Here is a 19,082-nt window from a genome sequence, read left to right on the forward strand (position 1 = left end):
ATCTTAGTTCCCAGTTCTTTACTTTCAGGTTTCCATGGACTTAAAGAGTGCAACAGCGAGCACGAAATGAACAAATGGGTTTCTGTTGCAGCCTCCACTTTGTGCAGAGACTGAATAGAGATGTCGCTGTTGTGTCTGAGACAAAACGGCAATTGCAGAACATTTAATGTACTTTAAAAAAATAAAAATGCTTGCAACGTTTTGCAGTTCACTATCCTCTCAGTATTCCTGGAGATGGTTGTGGATAATAGCATTACTCCTGTTTCATAGATGAGATATTATAGAGCTTTTTACGTTTCTGATGATATTTTATTTTATTATGTTTGAAGAGAGCTCATACAATGTGGTGTTGAGTGTTGAGATTGGCCTAGGAGGACTTAGGATGGGGAACCTCAGGCTGAATGCGGCCCTCTAGGGTGCTTTGTCTGGCCCTTGGATTTTCCCCAGGCCACACCCCTCAATGGGCCTCCTTTTTACCCTCCTCGGGTGCTTTTGCCTCATTAGAATGAACTCTGACCATTCTTCTGGATTGCCCAGGAGGGAGGGTGAGATTTGAGTACAAAGGTAAAATGAACATGGGTTGCTCCCTATATGTTTGCTTCTGGCATATGGCCCTCTTAAGGTTGCCTAGAAGTGAATGATGCTCTCCAGTTGAAAAGGGTTCCCTACTCCTTCCATATGGTTTTGTGGTTATGCTCCTGGTTTATCATGCGTTTTTCTTTGTTTGCTGCATGTTGTACAGACAAGCATGGTACTTCACCTTGCAGTGAATAAGGGAATATGGGAGAGGTCCAGGGTGCCATTTTGATGGTCATATAGGCATCACTCTGGTCTCTGTCTTTGCCCCTTCCCTCTTCTCCAGTGTCTTTCTCAATGCTTCTTCAATGGCAACAATATCTTATGGTTGAAATGGTAGAGTTGGAGGGGTCTTGTAGGCTAAGCAGACTAGTTTCCCGCTCAGTGCAGGAGACCCAGAACGAGAGCATCCCCTACAGTTGTCCACCGAACAAATTCCATGTGAGAAATCATTGGGAAAGGAATTGAAAGTAAAGTTGCCAATATTGTAACACCGTTATACAAATCTTTGGTACCAGCACATTTGGAATACTGTGTGCATTTCTGGTTGCCACACCTTGAGACAGATAGTGCAGAGCAGGGATACTTTAAATGTAAATATGTGCATTTAATGTAATAGGGGGCCAAGTGGTCCGGATTAAAACAGTGAGAAGGCAAAGTAGCCAGTATTGTTTTATGGAATACCTTTTTTTCACTTCCTCTTTCTGATTTTACCCCTCCCCCCTTTTTTTTCTACAGAAGGACATGTCATTGAAGCCACAAGAGAGAAAGGAAAAATGGGAGAGACATCCAGGAAAGAAACCCAGAGAATCTGAACACTGTGTGTCAGCTGAGCCAAGCGAAAATGGCCACAATAACGATGCCATGAGTTCGGGGAGAGAGACGGATCGAGGGAAGGAGAGGGTGAAGAAGAAAATCCCCTTGAAAATCCACACTCAGGTAGGACAAAGGTTATCTCCCACCTTTGGTGCGGGTGGTTCCTTGGGGGGAGAGGCAAGTGTTAATATTGTTGTTATTTGCTTTGGACTTGCTGCTATTAATATTTTTGGGGGGGTGTAATATTATTTGCATTGAACTTAAGATTAATACAGAATGGTCCAGATGTTTGTGGGTGTGCCACACTCAGGGAAATTGTGGACCTTAGGCTTGTTTCGTTTGAGTCGTGTTCCCCAGGTTCTGGTCCTCAGACGTTGCTGAACTAGACCTCCCATTATTCCTGAACATTATCCATGCTTACTAGGGCTGTTGAGAGTTGGGAGCCCACATCATCTGGAGTGCCACAAGACCTCCACCCCTGCTTTAGAAAAGTGTTTATTTCAAGAATTAAGTGGGGTGGGGTGGGGGTTACAATTTTGGTATTTGCCATTTTGTCTCTCTGCTGGCTTAGTTTCACTGGTGTACCTGAACATATCTGACGCAAATTATCTCAGTTGTTTCTTGTGGTTTACCTTTTTAAAAAAAATGGCGGTGTTTGTGGCCTGGCTGTGGCTTTCAAAGTTCCAAATGTGAAATCCACCATATACCTCTTGCTGCCTGTGGAGAACCAGACTGTAGGTAGTTGCCAATGCAATGAAGCGGAGTCAAATTCTAGGAAGGAAATTGAAGCATCTGCATTGTCTCCTGCTTCATTTCAGGACCAATTCAGGCAGCTGGTGCGTATCTTTGAAGCTCTTCACAGTTTGGGACTAGGATATTTGATAGTTTAGCCTGCCTTTGAGTTGAGATCATTGTCAGTGGCCCTCCTTCTGGGAAAGGGCCTTCTTGGTGGTGTTCCTCCAGAGGCTTGCCTTTTTTCTTCTCCTGTGTCATTTTCTGAGGTATTTAATTGCCAGTCTCCTGTGTCTAGTAATTTGAAGCTGTCCACACATCTAGTGGTTTTACTGTGTGTTTTTTTCTTTTGCCTTGATTATGATTGCTTATGGTTGCTCATTTTTATATTATTACCCCTCTTGAAATTATGTTTTTTGTTGTTGTAAGCACTCCTGGGGAAATGTTGCTTTTGTTGTTGGGGAAGGAAGAATGGAAGGGCAGGGTATGAATATTTTGTAATACAATACCGTGTATCCTACTCAGAACAGACCTGTTGCAGTTAAGAAACATAGCTGGCTTACGTTCCTCAATTTCAACAGGTCTACTCTGATTAGAACTTTATTGTTTTTATTTGTTAAATTTATTGGTCACTTTTTTTACCACTGCAATTCAAAGCGACAGAGCATTTTAAGCAAAAAACTAACACATGGACATAAACACACCCCCACCCACCACCCACCACCACCCACACATGTAATGTATATATACATCTGTGTGTAATGTATGTATATATATATATATATATATACATACATTAAAACCAGCATTGAAAACAACAACAATTAAAACATCCCACCCATGCGTAAAGGACCTAGATAGGTAAAAGCCAAAGACTGCCTAAAGATATGTAACAAGTGCGCCAGGCAAGCCTACATTAAAGTAGACAGGTAACAACTTACAAAAAGGATCAATAAACCTTTATTATATAAACCTTTATCATAATCACGTTAGATTTTCTTTTGTGAATGAAATAAAATGGTTTCGACCAGTTTATAATAGCAAAATATCAAATATATGGTGTATTTAAACAAGGCTTAGATCAACTCCTCAGATTGAACAGATTGAACCCCTGTCCAGGGGTTCAGTGCCTGGCACCCAGAAACTCATGACACAGGGGAGTCTGGCACCCACAAACTCATGACATTTCACTTCCTTGCAGCCTAAGGAAAGCTGTTTATTGGCAGAACACAGGAAGAAACTGAAAGAAACAGGGTGATGAGGAGGTCTAAGGGTGAAGTCTTGCTCCTGTCCATCATAATACTGGACAGATTACTACAGGGTGTTGAGAGGGGTTGTTTTTAACTATTAAGTGAGAAACAGCAGCCATCGTCTAGGCCAGAAGTGTTTTCCCTTGATGACCCCCGCCATGTTGAAAAGTGTGTGTGTTTGCAAGGTGTATCCTGTTCTGTCCAGAAATGCACCGTGCGAGATGAAGCCAGCTCTAGATCTTTTCTGAATAAATTGAATAAAACCACTTAACCCACTGAAAGATATATTTGAAAAAATGAATATTAAGGGGAGCCATGCCTCTTGTAAAGCAAGGTAGCTAATGGTGTCATGTCCTCCATTGTGACATGTCTCCCTGCTGAGTGACTTGGCTGAGGACTTTGGGAAGAGCAACTATTTGTGGATAGTTCAGGTGGTGATTTTTGGCAACACAAGTATTTTTTTCCGGTGCTATGAAGAAAAATTATTCATCTAAAGTGTAAGTAGAATTCCTAATTCTTTCTGCATTCTGCTTCTTTGGCTGTCCCTCAAAATTTAGAAACATAGGGAACCAGGTCATGGTTAGATTAACTTTTAAAGATTGTCCTCAGGGCCACCTTAGATGCTTTGAGGGAAATGGCTTGCCTTCTCCCTTGTGGGCATCATCACAAGAAGGGCATCTCCCACTTTTGGAGGGTTCTTTGACAAGATGCCCTCCTCCGTGGGTTCAACTGCATGTGGGAGCCACCAATGAAAAGGCCCGTTCTAATGTTGGATATAACCTGTGGGAACTTGCTGGTAGGGATGTGGGAGAAATAAGATTCACTTGGCATTTAAAGCCTAGCTAGCCTAGCTAGTTCATACCTTCCAAAACCATACACAAATTGAAACACAGCCACCCCTCAAAATTCGTGTTTCTCTAAATCTTGGAATGCAGTTCTCTAGCCATGCAATGTGTACAAAATGTCTACATTAGTGAAACTAATGTTTAAAAATGCATTTTACAGGGGGAAACCGCTTTGCAAATACAGTATCTTGCAAATACAATTATTATCAGGAGAAGTTTGCACTAAAATGCTGCTGGATTTTCACTTTTAAAAAAAATTCAAATTGGTGTGGAAATGTGGGGGTCCAAACTTAAGAATGGAAAAATAAGAAACAGAGAAACCAAACCAAACAGGTTTGTCCATCCCTGCTTAGAAGCTGTTGTGTCTAAGAACCTGCTCAAAGCAGTATCTGCACTGCTGGGTGCAACTGCAACGCCCCGACCGATGTGAGCGTGTGTGTGGTGTGGTTAACAAACACAATTTTCGTATGCTTTCTGTGATTCGACTTTCTCCTGTGTGGTGCCTGGCGGGGAATTTAGAGCTGCAAAGAGAGAGAGAGAGGCAAGGAGTGCTGGAGAATGTGAGAGGCATACCGATTTGGGCTGTTCCCCCTCTCCCCTCCCGCCCCTGCCTGCTCGAGGCCTCCAGCCGTTTCCCCCATGCATTCAAAATTTGACAATGCATTTAACAAACTCCTGAGATGGCAGTAGTCTAGCCTGCCAGTCATACACAATGGGGGCTGCCCCAGCAGCCTTTGCTTGAACTAACATGTTTGTTCAAAGCTAAGGAGGTGAAGAGAGAAAAGCACCAGGGGGGTGGCAGGCCATTTATCACTTACAGCTGCTCATCTGGGATGTTTGCAGGGGGAACTTGGTGCTCAGTCATCAGCTTGATAGTTCCATGGCCGAGGCAGCATTTGTATTGCTAGCAGCAAAGGTTTCCTCACTTGCTGTTCCTGATAAGAGAGAAAAGCTGGGCTAAAATAGCCTCCAGAAATCCTCCACTTTATCTGTGGGTAGAGAAACTGGTGGGTGGGGGAGGGGGAGATATTTTTACTTACATTTTTTTTATATAAAATTAGTACGATAGTTTAAAAAAAACACCAATTAATAGGAAGAGGTGGGGGAAGGAGCAAAGGAAGGAAAGAGGTATGGACCTGGATTGCAAATGCGTTTTGTCTCACAGAAATATTTTTACACACACAGCCTGTGGGGGCCACATTCCCTTCTGGGCAACTTTCCAGGGGCCACATGCTGTTGGTAGGCAGATCTCCCTTTGTTTCAGTGTTTCCCTTCTTGAACTAATTGGGGAAGAGGATGGAGACCAAAGTAAAATTAATTGGCTCTGCCTGGCTCTGGCAACACCTATTATTGAGTCACATCCACACCATACCTTTAAAGTACAATTAACACACTATTAAAGCACATAGCTTCCTCCAAATAATAATGGGAACTGTAGTTTACTGCCTCACAGAGCTCCATTTCTCACCACTCTCAATGAACTACAGTTGCCAAGATTCTTTGAGAAAAGCTATGTGGTTTAAATGCATTTTACATGCATGGTGTAATTGTGACCTTGTTCTCTTTCCCTTCAGCCCTACCAGTCTCAATGGGAACCAGCCAGCCCTAAACCTAGGCCTCATTCTATGGCAGGCATCCCCAAACTGTGGCCCTCCAGATGTTTTGGCCTACAACTCCCATGATCCCTATCTAAGAGGACCAGTGGTCAGGGATGATGGGAATTGTAGTCCAAAACATCTGGAGGGCCACAGTTTGGGGGTGCTTGTTCTAGGGTATTAGGCATGTGGAAAATGGTGGTTACAACCGCCGATAAAGAAAGCTGAAGATAGTCTATGAAACTGCTCTCTATTTTCACGTAAACAGTACTCCACACTGCAACATTTTGTTGCAGATCCCACTTGGTTTATATATACAGCAGAACTTCATCAGGCTTGCCAATGGGGTTTTTCTTACATGTTTTTAAAGCGGGTTTTCCATCTGGTTGGTTTTCACCCTGAAGCACACTTTTAAAACAGCAAGCAAGCTGGTGGAGGCAAATCTCTGAGACTAGCTTTCTCCCTCCCAGTTTAGACACTTTGCCTGATTTGAGAAACATGCAGCTGCTGCTGGCACCCTTTCTGCCCTTTTCGCTTCTCCTTGACTGCTCCTCCTGCAGTTAAGCATCCTATATAGAACTGTAAATGCAGCCCGGCAGGAAAGAAAGTCCTGGCTAAGCTAGTGAAGTTCAGCTTAAATGTAAAGTCAAGCGGAATGGAGGAAAGAGAAAGTGGGAAATAGTGTTGTTCCAACTTCCTCCTTCAGCTCTACTGGTATGTACTTTTTAGTGGAGAAAAAGACAACTTCTGTAAGCACCTCCTGACCAAGGGGGCAGAGAAGGACCTCAGGGAATTTGTGTACTCCAGGGGAAGACCTCAAGGGCCCTATTGCCCCCATAGGCACTCTTTTGGTGACCCCCTGCTTTAAAGACTAGCAAATTGCATCTGATGAAGTGGAGTGAGTAGCCCACAAAAGGTTAAAAGGTAAAGGTAAAGGGACCCCTGACCATTAGGTCCAGTCATGATCGACTCTGGGGTTGCATGCTCATCTCGCATTATTGGCCAAGGGAACCGGCGTATAGCTTCCAGGTCATGTGGCCAGCATGACAAAGCCACTTCTGGCAAACCAGAGCAGCACATGGAAACGCCATTTACCTTCCCGCTGTAGCGGTTCCTATTTATCTACTTGCATTTTGACGTGTTTTCGAACTGCTAGGTTGGCAGGAGCTGGGACCAAGCAACGGGAGCTCACCCCGTCACAGGGATTCGAACCGCCGACCTTCTGATCAGCAAGCCCTAGGCTCAGTGGTTTAACCACAGCGCCACAAATGGTTATGCCATAGCAAATTTGTTAGTCCTGTGAGTTTCATTCAAGAAAAGTATGGTCCTATTTGGTTGCAGTGGTGTCCAAACTTTTTTCAAAGAGGGCCAGATTTGATGAAGTGAAAGGCCGTGAGGGCCAACCAAAGTTTTTTTAGGATTGAAGTTGTTGAGGTTTTTTTTTTTTAGGATTTTACCCACGAAATAAACTGCCACGGGGGCCAAATTAGGTCCCCGAAACAGACTTTGGACATGCGAGTTCAGAGCTTTCAAAATGGCACCCAGCAATATGCCTGTTTCAGAGGGGCCGAGGAGGGTGATGTTCTCCATTGTTAAGTTCTTAGCTCAGCCTGAAAGCCGCTGCCACATGCTCTGAAGTCACAGATGGCTCTCTCCTGTTTGTTCCTAGTAATCTGCAAGGCACAGAGAATTCGCAGCTGCCTAAGAAACCACTGGGGAGCCCCAGCACAAAGTGTTGAAATGGGCAATACAGTATTTAGTCATTAGGGCCGCTCATCTAAAGAACTAAAATAAGGCTCATTTCAATCAATAGCAATCTGTTTGCACTGTCAGGAACTAATTTAAAAATCTGCTTTAAGTCCCGGTTAGGCATTTTGATGCCGAAAGCAGAATACAAAGTGCAGGGGAACTGTTGGGCACGGTGCGGCGCTGGCAGCAGGCAGGGAGTTAGAAAACAACCGAGTAAGGGGGAAACCCTGTCATTTTAACAGAGCTTATCCTGGTGTGTTAAAGCTTCTTACTGCCAGCCCTGAGCACACAGCTCTGCGGCACGTCTGTGGGGGAAAAAGAAGTAAGCGATGCTCGGCTTGCTAAATACATGGTTCTTCCTTGTTTAAGCATTTGTTTGAAGGGGTGGGACAGCAACATTGAGAGGAATAGCAACAGGTACAGGTTGCCTAGAGGCAAAGGGGGCTGTTCGCATTGCCGTCCATTATGGAGGTAACTTTCATTCATTCATTCATTCTTTTTTAAAAAGAATATTTTCTAGAATTTGAGCTATAAGGCAAAATGTACATGCACTATTTTTTTTCATTTTTTTCTGAGAAACTATCCTGCTGCCTCCCCCACTTTCATTGTTTTAATTTGTCGTCATCCCCTAGAGATACACACACACACACACACACACACACACACACACACACATAGCTGTTTGCTTCTGGAGATGGCATTTCAGGGGCTAAGGGTTCTCCCTGCTACACATCTGGGCCTACCACATCCATTTCCCCCATGCTAGAGAGTAGCATGGTTGCTAAGCAACCCCTTTCTGGGCCTTGCGCCTCCTGTCAGGTTAGACAAGGGAGTTGGGAAATTTGAAAGTTAGGGCCCCATCTGTCAGGCATCCTTTCCCGTACCTGAGTTCTAGTTCTAGACAGGATTGAATAATTGCTAGCTTCTTTTTTTTAATCAGAATGGAGAGCAGCTGTGTTGACTTTACCCCAATAGCCTTTGGTGCAACATCAGATCTCTTTTGTACCCACCACTGTATAACCTAGTGAACAGCACAATCTTACGTATATTTACTGGGAAGTCCCTTTGTGTCCTGTGCTCCCTTATAATAGAGGACCCACAGACACAGCCCAGACTAGCCCAAGACATTTTGCTGCCTGAGGTGAAACAGAAACTGTCCACGCACATTACCCCCTCTCCATCCTTTTTTTAATGTATTTGTTCAGTGTTGTCGAGCACTAATTGGACCTGATTATTTCAAAAGTCTGTTCCAACCCTAAAATGCTTTGATTCCAATCAGAGTGAAAGCCCCAGAACTTTGCAAATTAACTGCAGTTTGAGGACCTTGCAAATGAGAATTTTTACTTGGGTAAAAAAGGACTTATTATGGTTCAGAGGAGCTTGCCCCCAGAAAAGTGTGCATAGGATTTGGTTGTTTCTGGGGATTTAAAAGAAAACCTCAACCTCCCCAATGACCAAACCCAGACACATGACTTTATCCAGAGCATCCTGGGAACTGTAGTTTGTTAAGGGTGCTGAGAATTGTAGCTACAGTTCCCAAGATTCTTTGGGTAAAGTAATGTGCTTTAGATGTATGGTGTGTACACAGCCTGGGACTTCCAAGGCTGCCCAGTGAACTTTGTAGCCATGTGCACATGCTATATAACACGGGTCAGCAACATTTTTCAGCCGTGGGCAGGTCCACTGTCCCTCAGACCATGTGGTGGGCTAGACTATATTTTGAAAATAATAATAATGAACGAATTCCTATGCCCCACAAATAACCCTGAGTTGCATTTTAAACAAAATGACACATTCTACTCGAGTAAAAAACATGCTGATTCCTGGACCGTCCGCGGGCCGGATTGAGAAGGTGATTGGGCCGCATCCGGCCCACGGGCCTTAGGCTGCCTACCCCTGCTATATAACTTCAGTGCACACTTTTGAAGCACATTGACACTCAAAAGAAGTCTGTGCATGTTAGTTTTACCCACAGAGAGTTAAAATTCCAAGCAAACCTTAGCAAACTACAATGCCCATAATTCTTTGGGGTGGTAAATGTGTTTCAAATATGCTTTAAAGGTATAGGGTGTGTACAGCCATAGGCCAGTATTGTTTATGACAAGGTCTTGGGCAGAGATAGGTCTTTCTCATCACCTGTTACCTGACGCGTTTACATGGAGTGGTCAGAGATTGAAACTGGAATGTTCTTCATGCAAACCACATGCTGTGCTACTGAGATATGAGCCATCAATTTTGTGAATGGGAGGAGAGGAGAGTTGTTGAACCTCTGTTATACTGCACATAAAATAAAACAAAATCTTCCTTTTGACGGAACCTCTTTTGCAAAACACCTTTAACTCCCGTGCCTGCTCATTAGCTGATCAGTAGCAAACTCCAAACAGGCCATGGTTCATCAAATACTGTCCCAGCCCTGGAGCAGTGTCTTGAAGAACAAAGTGCTCCCTCTCCCTCTCATCCTCAGAGCAGCTTTCTGTGTAGACATAAAATGGATCTCATTACAATGACTGCTTTGAAATGAGGAGACAGAGAATTTTGTTGCTAACAATTTTTATGACATCAGGCTCCATAAAAAGGTTGTTGTTGGTCATTGCTTACATTATTATAAAAGAAGAGCTAAATGGTTTGTAATTTAGGGAAGCAGATTTAATTACATGAAGTAATTTACAGAAAGCCGTAATTGTATCTCAGACTCTCTCCTTCCCTTGGATTTAATTGGCAAACTCAGTACACCAGCCTTGCAGCTTCCCTCCACCCTCTTTGTTGTATGCAAAATCCTTTCTTTATTTGGGAGGAAAAGGCAGGCGCCTTCTGTTATGTCACCTTGGCCTCAGATAATAAAAAAAACCACAAAATAAACAAGAAGTTATCATTGAATAGGGCGGGCTTGTTTTGCAGGAAGTTGCTGCACCATGATGCTCAGCTGTTCAGTAGTTGAAATGGAAGAAATTACCGTAGCTTGCTTATAAATGTAGAGGCCCTTTGTGTTCTCTCTAGTAATTACAGTAGTTCTGAGTTAACTGAAAAAGCTTGTACGAAGCCTAACAAAATTTTCCTGCTAGGAATGCGTCTACTTGATCATTTTTTAAATATCTCCCATCCTGGTCCCCTCCAGAAAGTTTGGACCGCAACTCCCATCATCCCTGACCACTGCTCACACAGACTGGGGATGATGAGAGTTGTAGTCGAAAACATCTGTCGGACATCAAATTGGACAATGCTAACAGCCTTGAAAACAAACAAACCAGTTTTACAATTAGGTACATAGTTCCATATAAGCAGCTGCCTTATTTTCACCATCTAGCCCAGTATGGCCTACTACTCTTGCAGCAGTTCTCTGGGGTCTTGAGCAGAATGTGTTTTCCACCATCCCATCCTTTTTTAGATGGGATGCCAACAACTGAACATGGAACCTTCTTCATGAAAGCCATGTGCTGTACCACTGAGTTATGACTCCTACCGTTAAGGGCATGATCAGTGCCTGTTGACTGTATATGTTATAGAATCATAGCCTTGGAAGGGATCTTGGAGGCCAATTTAACCTGCTGCTCATTGCAGCATTCTTAATGCAGGATTTAGCTGCACTGACCCTTAACAGTCCACTTCTGCTTAAATTCTCCCAGCAAAGGAGAGCCCACCACCTCCTGAGACAGTCTCTTACCATTAGGGAGCTTCTCCTAATGTTACAACAAAATATGCTTCTCTACATTTTCCATCCATTAGTTCTTTGTCTTACTCTTTGGAGCGACACAGAACAAGCCTACTCCATCTTCTGCATGACTGCAAGGGGGTTGACCCATTGTGATGTCGCAGTGCATCTATGCAAATGCCACATTCTCCTTCCCAGAATTCATATTGTTAGCAAAGCTATTTAAATATAAAGCAGATGGAACAAAAACAGTGTATAATTTAAGAAAGGAACAGAGATGTTTCCTTAGGCCTTGGTACAGAGCAGAATGGCATTCAACCGAAAAACTCAGAAGAAAAACTCCCTTAAAACTACACAGCCAGTCAAAACAGGTACTCCCTCAGTGAAGCTCATGCCACTCTTCTTCGTTGCCAAGCAACACCCCACTTCTTGGAGCATAGATGCAATAAGAGATTAAATAATAAATAGGGTTGTTCTGTGTTCTCTGCTTCCTGGTGAACTTTAAAATACTATGCAAAAATTTTTTTACAATCTAGCTGTGGAGCTGCGATACTGCAGCTGAAAGTGCTCTCTTGAGGACAGGAAGCTATTGGGAATCGTCCAGGACTGTGTGCTGTGGCAGTATTATTAACCTCAAGCATTCAAAAGATCTGTGTCAACTGCAACCACAAATTATAGGATGGGATTAAAAATAATGATAGTGTTTAGGGTGGTGGTGGTGGGGGGAGAATAATAGTCTGAGGTTTCTTTTCTCTGCCTCCCTCTCTCCCTCTTCTCCTGCCTTCTGAACCTTTTCTCTTACATTCATCTGTGCAGCGGCTATAAGCAAAGTGTTGGCAGCAGCATTCTTTTTAGTCCATTGAACTGTGGTGCATCCATTTGTGGAAACCTTTAAGAAAAGAGAAGGCTGCATTACAATCTACTCTGGTTCACAGTAGATTAATATGTGCCCTTGAAGGAAGGGGGGCGCATATGGCCTACAGGTTTCTGAAGTGCCACCCTCCATCCACTCTGATGCCTTGAGTCGCCTGGTGTTTCTTGACCACAGTTATTAAGAAAGGATTCTTTCTCTAATGATGGAACAGATTATCAAGTGAGGCTTGACTGGTCCTCCCTTCCCTGCCTTTAAAAGGACTTTTATGTTGGCTTTAATCCAACTGATTTTTTATTTTTTATTTGGTAATTCAGCCAGTTAGATTTTTCGAAGTCATGTTTTTAAGTCTGCTGTTAAGGACAGAATTAACACCACTGCCTTAACAATTCGGGGGAGGGGGGGAGGAGAGAGAATGCTTACTAATCTTTCTACCTTGGAATCCCAATCACGGTTTATTTATTTTGAATATTTTCGGTTTTATATGTTTGGAATGTCAACTTTGCAATGATTAGTATTTGTTTATGTAAAGATGTTTTTTATATGCCCTGTTTCGGGGTGGGGGGTGGGAGCCTATGTTATTATTGCTGAATCAATATTTTTCTTGGAAGAATCAGGGCAACACACAGCATTCAAATATAATGCAGCAGAAGTATAAAGCTCCATTAAAGATTCAATTATTTATTTATTATTATTACATTTATATTCCACCTTTCCTCCAAGGAACTCAAAGTGGCATGCTCTCTCTCTCTCTCTCCCTCCCTCCCTCCCTCCCTCCCTCCCTCCCTCCATTTTGTCCTCATAACAACCTTGTGAGAAAGATGATGCTTCCAAGTGCAATCCACCCATTTTCTGGAAGTATTAGACAATGTTGCAACAAACACATTGCAGTGCATTTTCCCACCATTTCCCTTATTGCAAGTAAGTAAGGGCTTGACTACCTTAATATCACTTTATTTGATAAAAGAAGATTTGATAGCAGATTTTGGAATAATTATCTTTTTTTCAGTACAGATCAAAGCTAAATTAGGAATCTTTCTAGTCTGTATAAACGCCTACCTTACCCCTACTAATAGTCTATCACTGACCACCAAGATTTGGTCAGATCTAACATCCCTACAGGAGCGGATTTATACTTATTGTGGGGATTTTAATGCCCAAATTGGAGGAACTACAGAGGGTCTTTAAGGCTTACACTTGGAATATATTTTCTTAACCTCACGCTGTTATTTGGACAAGAAATATAATGCACAGGGCCTGAAATTGTTGGAATTCGTATTCCAGCCTAATTTATTTATTCTTCACGGTAGTCCTGTAGACATATCTAAAGGTCAGTGCACTTATTTGAACAAACATGGTATAAGTGCTGTCAGTCATATTATAGTCTCTCCTTCTTTATTCAGTTTTGTGAACTCCTTTGAAGTGTTAGAATGAACAGGAAGTGACCACTTTCCAGTATCAATGACCATAGTATGTCCTTTAGAACAGTGGTCTTCAACCCCCGGGCCACGGACCGGTAGCGGTCTGTGGATCAATTGGTACCGGGCCGCCTAAGGATCATTAAATACAATTAAATTAAAATTATTAAATCAAAACAATCTAAATAAAATATAAACAATAAACGCCCCCCCCTCAGCGGGCCACAGTGAAATTATCAAACGTTGACTGGTCCGCGGTGATAAAAAGGTTGGGGAGCACTGCTTTAGAACGCATAGCAGCAACCAACTCTGCAAGAGCGTACGGAGATATGGCAGGTGTGAAAAGGCTGAAATGGTCTCACAGACTGAGCAGCGATATTCAAGAGACACGATATAGTAATAATCTGAGAAGCTTCCATCAACCTTTTATGAGCAGATTGCCAAATCTCATTGATGTCTTTCCACAAATTGTCACAGAGCTCAGGCCCTATTTGAGAACTTATAATTAATAACTAAGGGACGCGGGTGGCGCTGTGGGTTAAACCACAGAGCCTAGGGCTTGCCGATCAGAAGGTCGGCAGTTCGAATCCCCGTGACAAGGTGAGCTCCCGTTGCTCGGTCCCAGCTCCTGCCAACCTAGCAGCAGTTCGAAAGCATATCAAAGTGGAAGTAGATAAATAGGTACCGCTCCGGCAGGAAGGTAAACGGCGTTTCCGTGCGCTGCTCTGGTTCGCCAGAAACTGCTTAGTCATGCTGGCCACATGACCCGGAAGCTGTACGCTGGCTCGCTTGGGGAATAAAGCGAGATGAGCGCTGCAACCCCTAACCTGGACAGTTAGGGGGAAATGATGTTACCGCCATGGAGAGATTGCCCCTGAGAGAGAATAAATCTCCTTTCTTGCTCTGTAAAGAGAACAAACAGTACATCTATTCCTGACCAGTGATCCCGGTTCCCCCCCCCCCCCACACACACAGTCCTGTGAGGAAAAGCAGTGGTTCGGTATGTCTGAACTGCCACATCATGAGCTACACCAGAAGAGAGGAAGAAAGAGATGGTCCTAGCCAGCTCATGTTTAAAGCCTTTTAATGATGTGGGTCTGACTCTGCTGGGTTTTCTCACAGAAGCGTACAAAAGAGAGGCTTGTTTTCCAGCGCTCGGTGGTGCTTGCGCTGCAAAATGCAGCTCAAGGCAATACTACTGTATTCCCACTTCCCTCACACCCCACACACACCCCCTCCCCCCCTCCTCCTTACATTTCCATTTCCAGAACTGTGATTCTTCAGGGAGCCAATTTTCATACTGCTAACTGATTGATGGTTTACATGAACTGTTGAGAATACACACAGCTTGACTAAGCACATCTCTTGATTTCAGGACAGCTTTTAGGTTAAAAAAACAACAACCCACACCCTCTGTTTTTCATGTGGTCCTTCTAGCAAGGTTACTTGTCACCACAAGGGCAGTGGAGAGATGATGCCTTTGGGCTATTTGTTAAGCAAAGTCAGCTCTCCAAACCCTCTTCTGTGTGAAGGAGGAAGGCCTGGAAACCAGCTGAAACCATGGAGGAGGGGTCGGGTCACAACACTCCCCTCTCAGAGCAAGACTCTCAGAGCAAGAAGGATTCTTGAGGGTGAAGATGCTTGTTTGTTGAGCAAATGTTTAGCTTTGAGTTAGAAACATTCGTGTCAAAACAACAATCTTGTGGCATCAGCAACAAATTTATTATAGTATAACCTTTAAAAGACTAGGGTCTGTTTCATCAGATGCATTATGAACGTTGAATATTAACATGCGTTTTAATCTAGGGTTCACCTTATCACTGATTTTGATTACTTTTTGAATATCTTAAATGGTTGTTTTTCTGTTTCATTTTTACTGCTAATTTTATTGTTTTATTCTTTTTGTAAACCGCTTTGATCTAGCCTGGTTTTATTACAATCAATTTTGGGAAATAAGTAAGTGTTATCTACCTAAGTTGGCAGGTATATACATATATGCACAGGAGGGGGGGATAAACTGCAAGAATTACAGACTGTAACAACTGTATTAGAGCATAAATGTATGTAAAACAATTACAGCGACCAATCCCATATCAGTGACTGTGATAGCACATACATTCTAATGTTGGTAAGCTATTTAACAACAGTAAAGGTTAAGGGGTAAAGGGACCCTGGCCATTAGGTCTATTCGCGGATGACTCTGGTGTTGCGACGCTCATCTCGCTTTACTGGCCGAGGGAGCCGGCGTACAGCTTCCAGGTCATGTGGCCAGCATGACTAAGCCGCTTCTGCTGAACTAGAGCAGCGCACGGAAACGCCGTTTACCTTCCCGTCGGGGCAGTACCTATTTATCTACTTCCACTTCGTGCTTTCAAACTGCTAGGTTGGCAGGAGCAGGGACTGAGCAACGGGAGCTCACCCCATCGCGGGGATTCGAACCGCCGACCTTCTGATCAGCAAGCCCTAGGCTCTGTGGTTTAACCCATTATCTCAATTCAGGCTGCAAGCAATAGATTTGAACTTGCTGTTCCCAGCTATCTTAGGGTGCAAGCTCATTGATATCTTGGTTTATTGCACCAATCTTTAGGGTTGGGAGAGTTTGGATGTGGTGCTCTCCTTTCACCCCACCTAGAGCAGCTGTGCTAGGCTAAAGTCACTCCGCTGGCACTGAGTTCCCCATTCTGCCTGCTGATAGTAAAAAGTGGTAGCAGCCTGCAGAAAACCCAGAAATGGAAACTTCTGAGCAGTTCGAAATTCCCCAGCTGCCAGGCGCATTTTGCAACTAGCGCGGGTCCAATTGTGATCATGTGGACATCTCTGGATGCCAGGTTGGCAACAGACATCTCCATCTGTCTGGCCCCTCCAGCTTTCTTAAATTGGTAAGCAGAAGAACTTATTTCCTGCATTTATATCCCACCTTTTCCTCCAAGTAGTACATGGTTCACACACACACCACACACACCCTCAGTTAATCCCTACAATGACCCTGTGAGGTCGGTTAAGAGGTTGTGACTGGCCCAGGGTCACCCAGTGAGCTTCATGACTGAGTGAGGATTTGAACCCTGGTCTCCCAGGTCCTCGACCTGTTACTCTGCAAAAGGGGTTTTAGTTCACCCCGGTTCTCCAGGCCAAATGAAGACATAACAGCGCATGGAAGGAACTCATTTTTATTCATGGAGCTGCAAGAGTGGCCCAGAGGGTCGCTCCAAAAAGCTGGGCTGAGAATACAAAATTGAAGACACTTTTATAACTTCTGACTAACTTGTGAACGATCTCTTTCAAGCAATATAACTGGGTAACAAAACATGTGGACACCTCATGTATACGTTTTCATTGGTTTGCAAAAACATGTTCTTATCTGCATTTGCAGCACCATGGCAACAGGCAGTTTTAAGCAAAGTTTCATTTTCTACTGCCTGTCTTTGAGTTACTCTTTCTCTTCCTTTGAAGTTCTCCTGGTCTTCTTCAGAAGGCAGTGCTGCTCGGTGCCAACGGATAAGGAAAGCAAGGGGGACCCTAGACTGGTTCTGTGCTAGCAAAACATTGAATTACAGCTTCTATTCACAGATGGGGTGCAGAGAGAAGAAAGCTTAAACTTTCAGGTTTAAAAGCACGAAGTGTTCTCGGTCCTTGTTTTACTTAAATGACAGAAATGATCTGATTGATACTGAGCATCTCTGACTTTGGTGTTGCATTGCATTAATTCTATCAGCTACATCTGCTACGAAGGCTGAGACCCTACCTGCCTGCGGACTGCCTCACCGGAGTGGTGCATGCTCTGGTTATCTCCCGCTTGGATGACTGCAATGCGCTCTGTGTGGGGCTACCTTTGAAGGTGACCCGGAAACTACAACTAATCCAGAATGCGGCAGCTAGACTGGTGACTGGGAGTGGCCGCCGAGACCACATAACACCGGTCTTGAAAGACCTACATGGGCTCCCAGTACGTTTCCGAGCACAATTCAAAGTGTTGGTGCTGACCTTTAAAGCCCTAAATGGTCTCGGTCCAGTATACCTGATGGAGCGTCTCCACCCCCAACGTTCTGCCCAGACACTAAGGTCCAGCGCTGAGGGCCTTCTTGGTAGTGGCACCCGCCCTGTGGAACACCCTCTGATATTGACCTTGAAATTCTTATAACACCCTCCCATGAGAGGTCAGAGAGATAAACAACTACCGTGTTTCTCATATTATAAGACATGTCTTATATTTATTTTTTCCTCAAAAAAAACACACTATGGCTTATTTTCAAGGGATGTCTTATTTTTTTCCTCCTCCTCCTGCCGCAGCCGGCATTGCTGCTGCGCCTATCACTATGTCTTATTTTCGGGGTATGGCTTATATTCCTTGAATGCTTAAAAATCCTGCTATGGCTTATTTTATGGGTATGTCTTAAAATATGAGAAACAGGGTACCTGACATTTAGAAAATACCTAAAGGCAGCCTTGTTTAGGGAAGTTTTTAATCTGTGATATTTGCTGTATTTTAATGTTTGTTGGAAGCCGCCCAGAGTGGCAGGGAAAGCCCAGCCAGATGGGTGGGGTATAAATAATAATATATTATTATCATTATTATTATTATTTAGAAAATAAGTGCATTACATTTCATTAGCTAGCCAACACCAGAATTTAGACACTTCAAGGCTATTTGACCACTGCCTGCAGCTCACAGGTCACATGACACTCACGGGCACATGTCTGCCCATGTATTTTTTACCTGGCAACCACAGTGCCTCACCCCTGCTTAAATTGAAATAAGCCTTTTGTAGCCCATAGAAAGCTTTTCTAAAGCCTAATTGCAGTGTGGGGGCAATTTCAGGTGGGTTATAACAGAGGGGGGTAATTGTGGCACTCGTGGTGCTCATAACCATTCATCTGCTTTGCACATGTGCCCACAGTCTCCCAAAGGTTGGCAACCCCTGGCTCTAATTGCTCTTCCAGTGCTTAAAAGGCTGGAAGCAAAGTTTGGTGCCATCTGGGGCGGAAATAAATCAGGTTTTAGGTGTTTAGCGTAAGAAACAAAAGGGAAATCTGCGTTAAGATTGCTAGACTACAGTTTACCTACTCATGCCTGTGGCCTTTCAAGTCAGCAAGACAGAAGGTTAATTAATGCGGACACCATGTTAATCTGATTAAAACATAGGCCTTGCTGGTGCGGGTTCCAGTTACAAAATGTTCCTCAAGGGACAAAGCAATAAATTAAATCGGTTATCTTTGGAAGTATAAACACTAGGAGAAAAGACATGCGCATATCCCCAGTGACTTCTGCATAACAGGTATTGTTCCTTATTCACTATAGTTTTTAAAGGACATAGCAGGATTTTTTTAAAAAGAACTTCAAAATGTTGAATGTGAAGTTTGACCCAGCAAACAAGTCACAATAAAACACTGGTTTGTTTAACATCACCAGTCACCTTGAGCTTAAAAGCATAAGAATGAGAAGACTGATGTCCTACAAAGGTAAAGAACATTAAAATTTAATCTGTATTGCAATAATTATTTCTAATTGGTGGAATATTTTGCCTGTGTGTAACTTCCTTTGCAAAACGGCAACCCGCCACCCCACCCCGCAAAGAATAAAATA

At 43.5% G+C, this 19,082-nt stretch overlaps 1 protein-coding gene across 11 annotated transcripts in view; it reads left to right on the forward strand.

Annotated features, from left to right (window-relative positions):
* The window catches only part of FBRSL1 (fibrosin like 1), an 808,905-nt gene that overhangs the window by 232,234 nt on the left and 557,589 nt on the right, over positions 1-19,082 (forward strand). For all 11 annotated transcript variants that reach the window (XM_060269604.1, XM_060269610.1, XM_060269606.1 and 8 more), the window contains exon 2: positions 1,315-1,515. In XM_060269604.1, coding sequence (XP_060125587.1) covers positions 1,315-1,515 — 201 coding nt within the window. The remainder of the gene's footprint in view (positions 1-1,314; positions 1,516-19,082) is intronic.

Source organism: Zootoca vivipara, chromosome 17, assembly GCF_963506605.1.
Source record: "Zootoca vivipara chromosome 17, rZooViv1.1, whole genome shotgun sequence".
Lineage (NCBI taxonomy): Eukaryota > Metazoa > Chordata > Lepidosauria > Squamata > Lacertidae > Zootoca > Zootoca vivipara.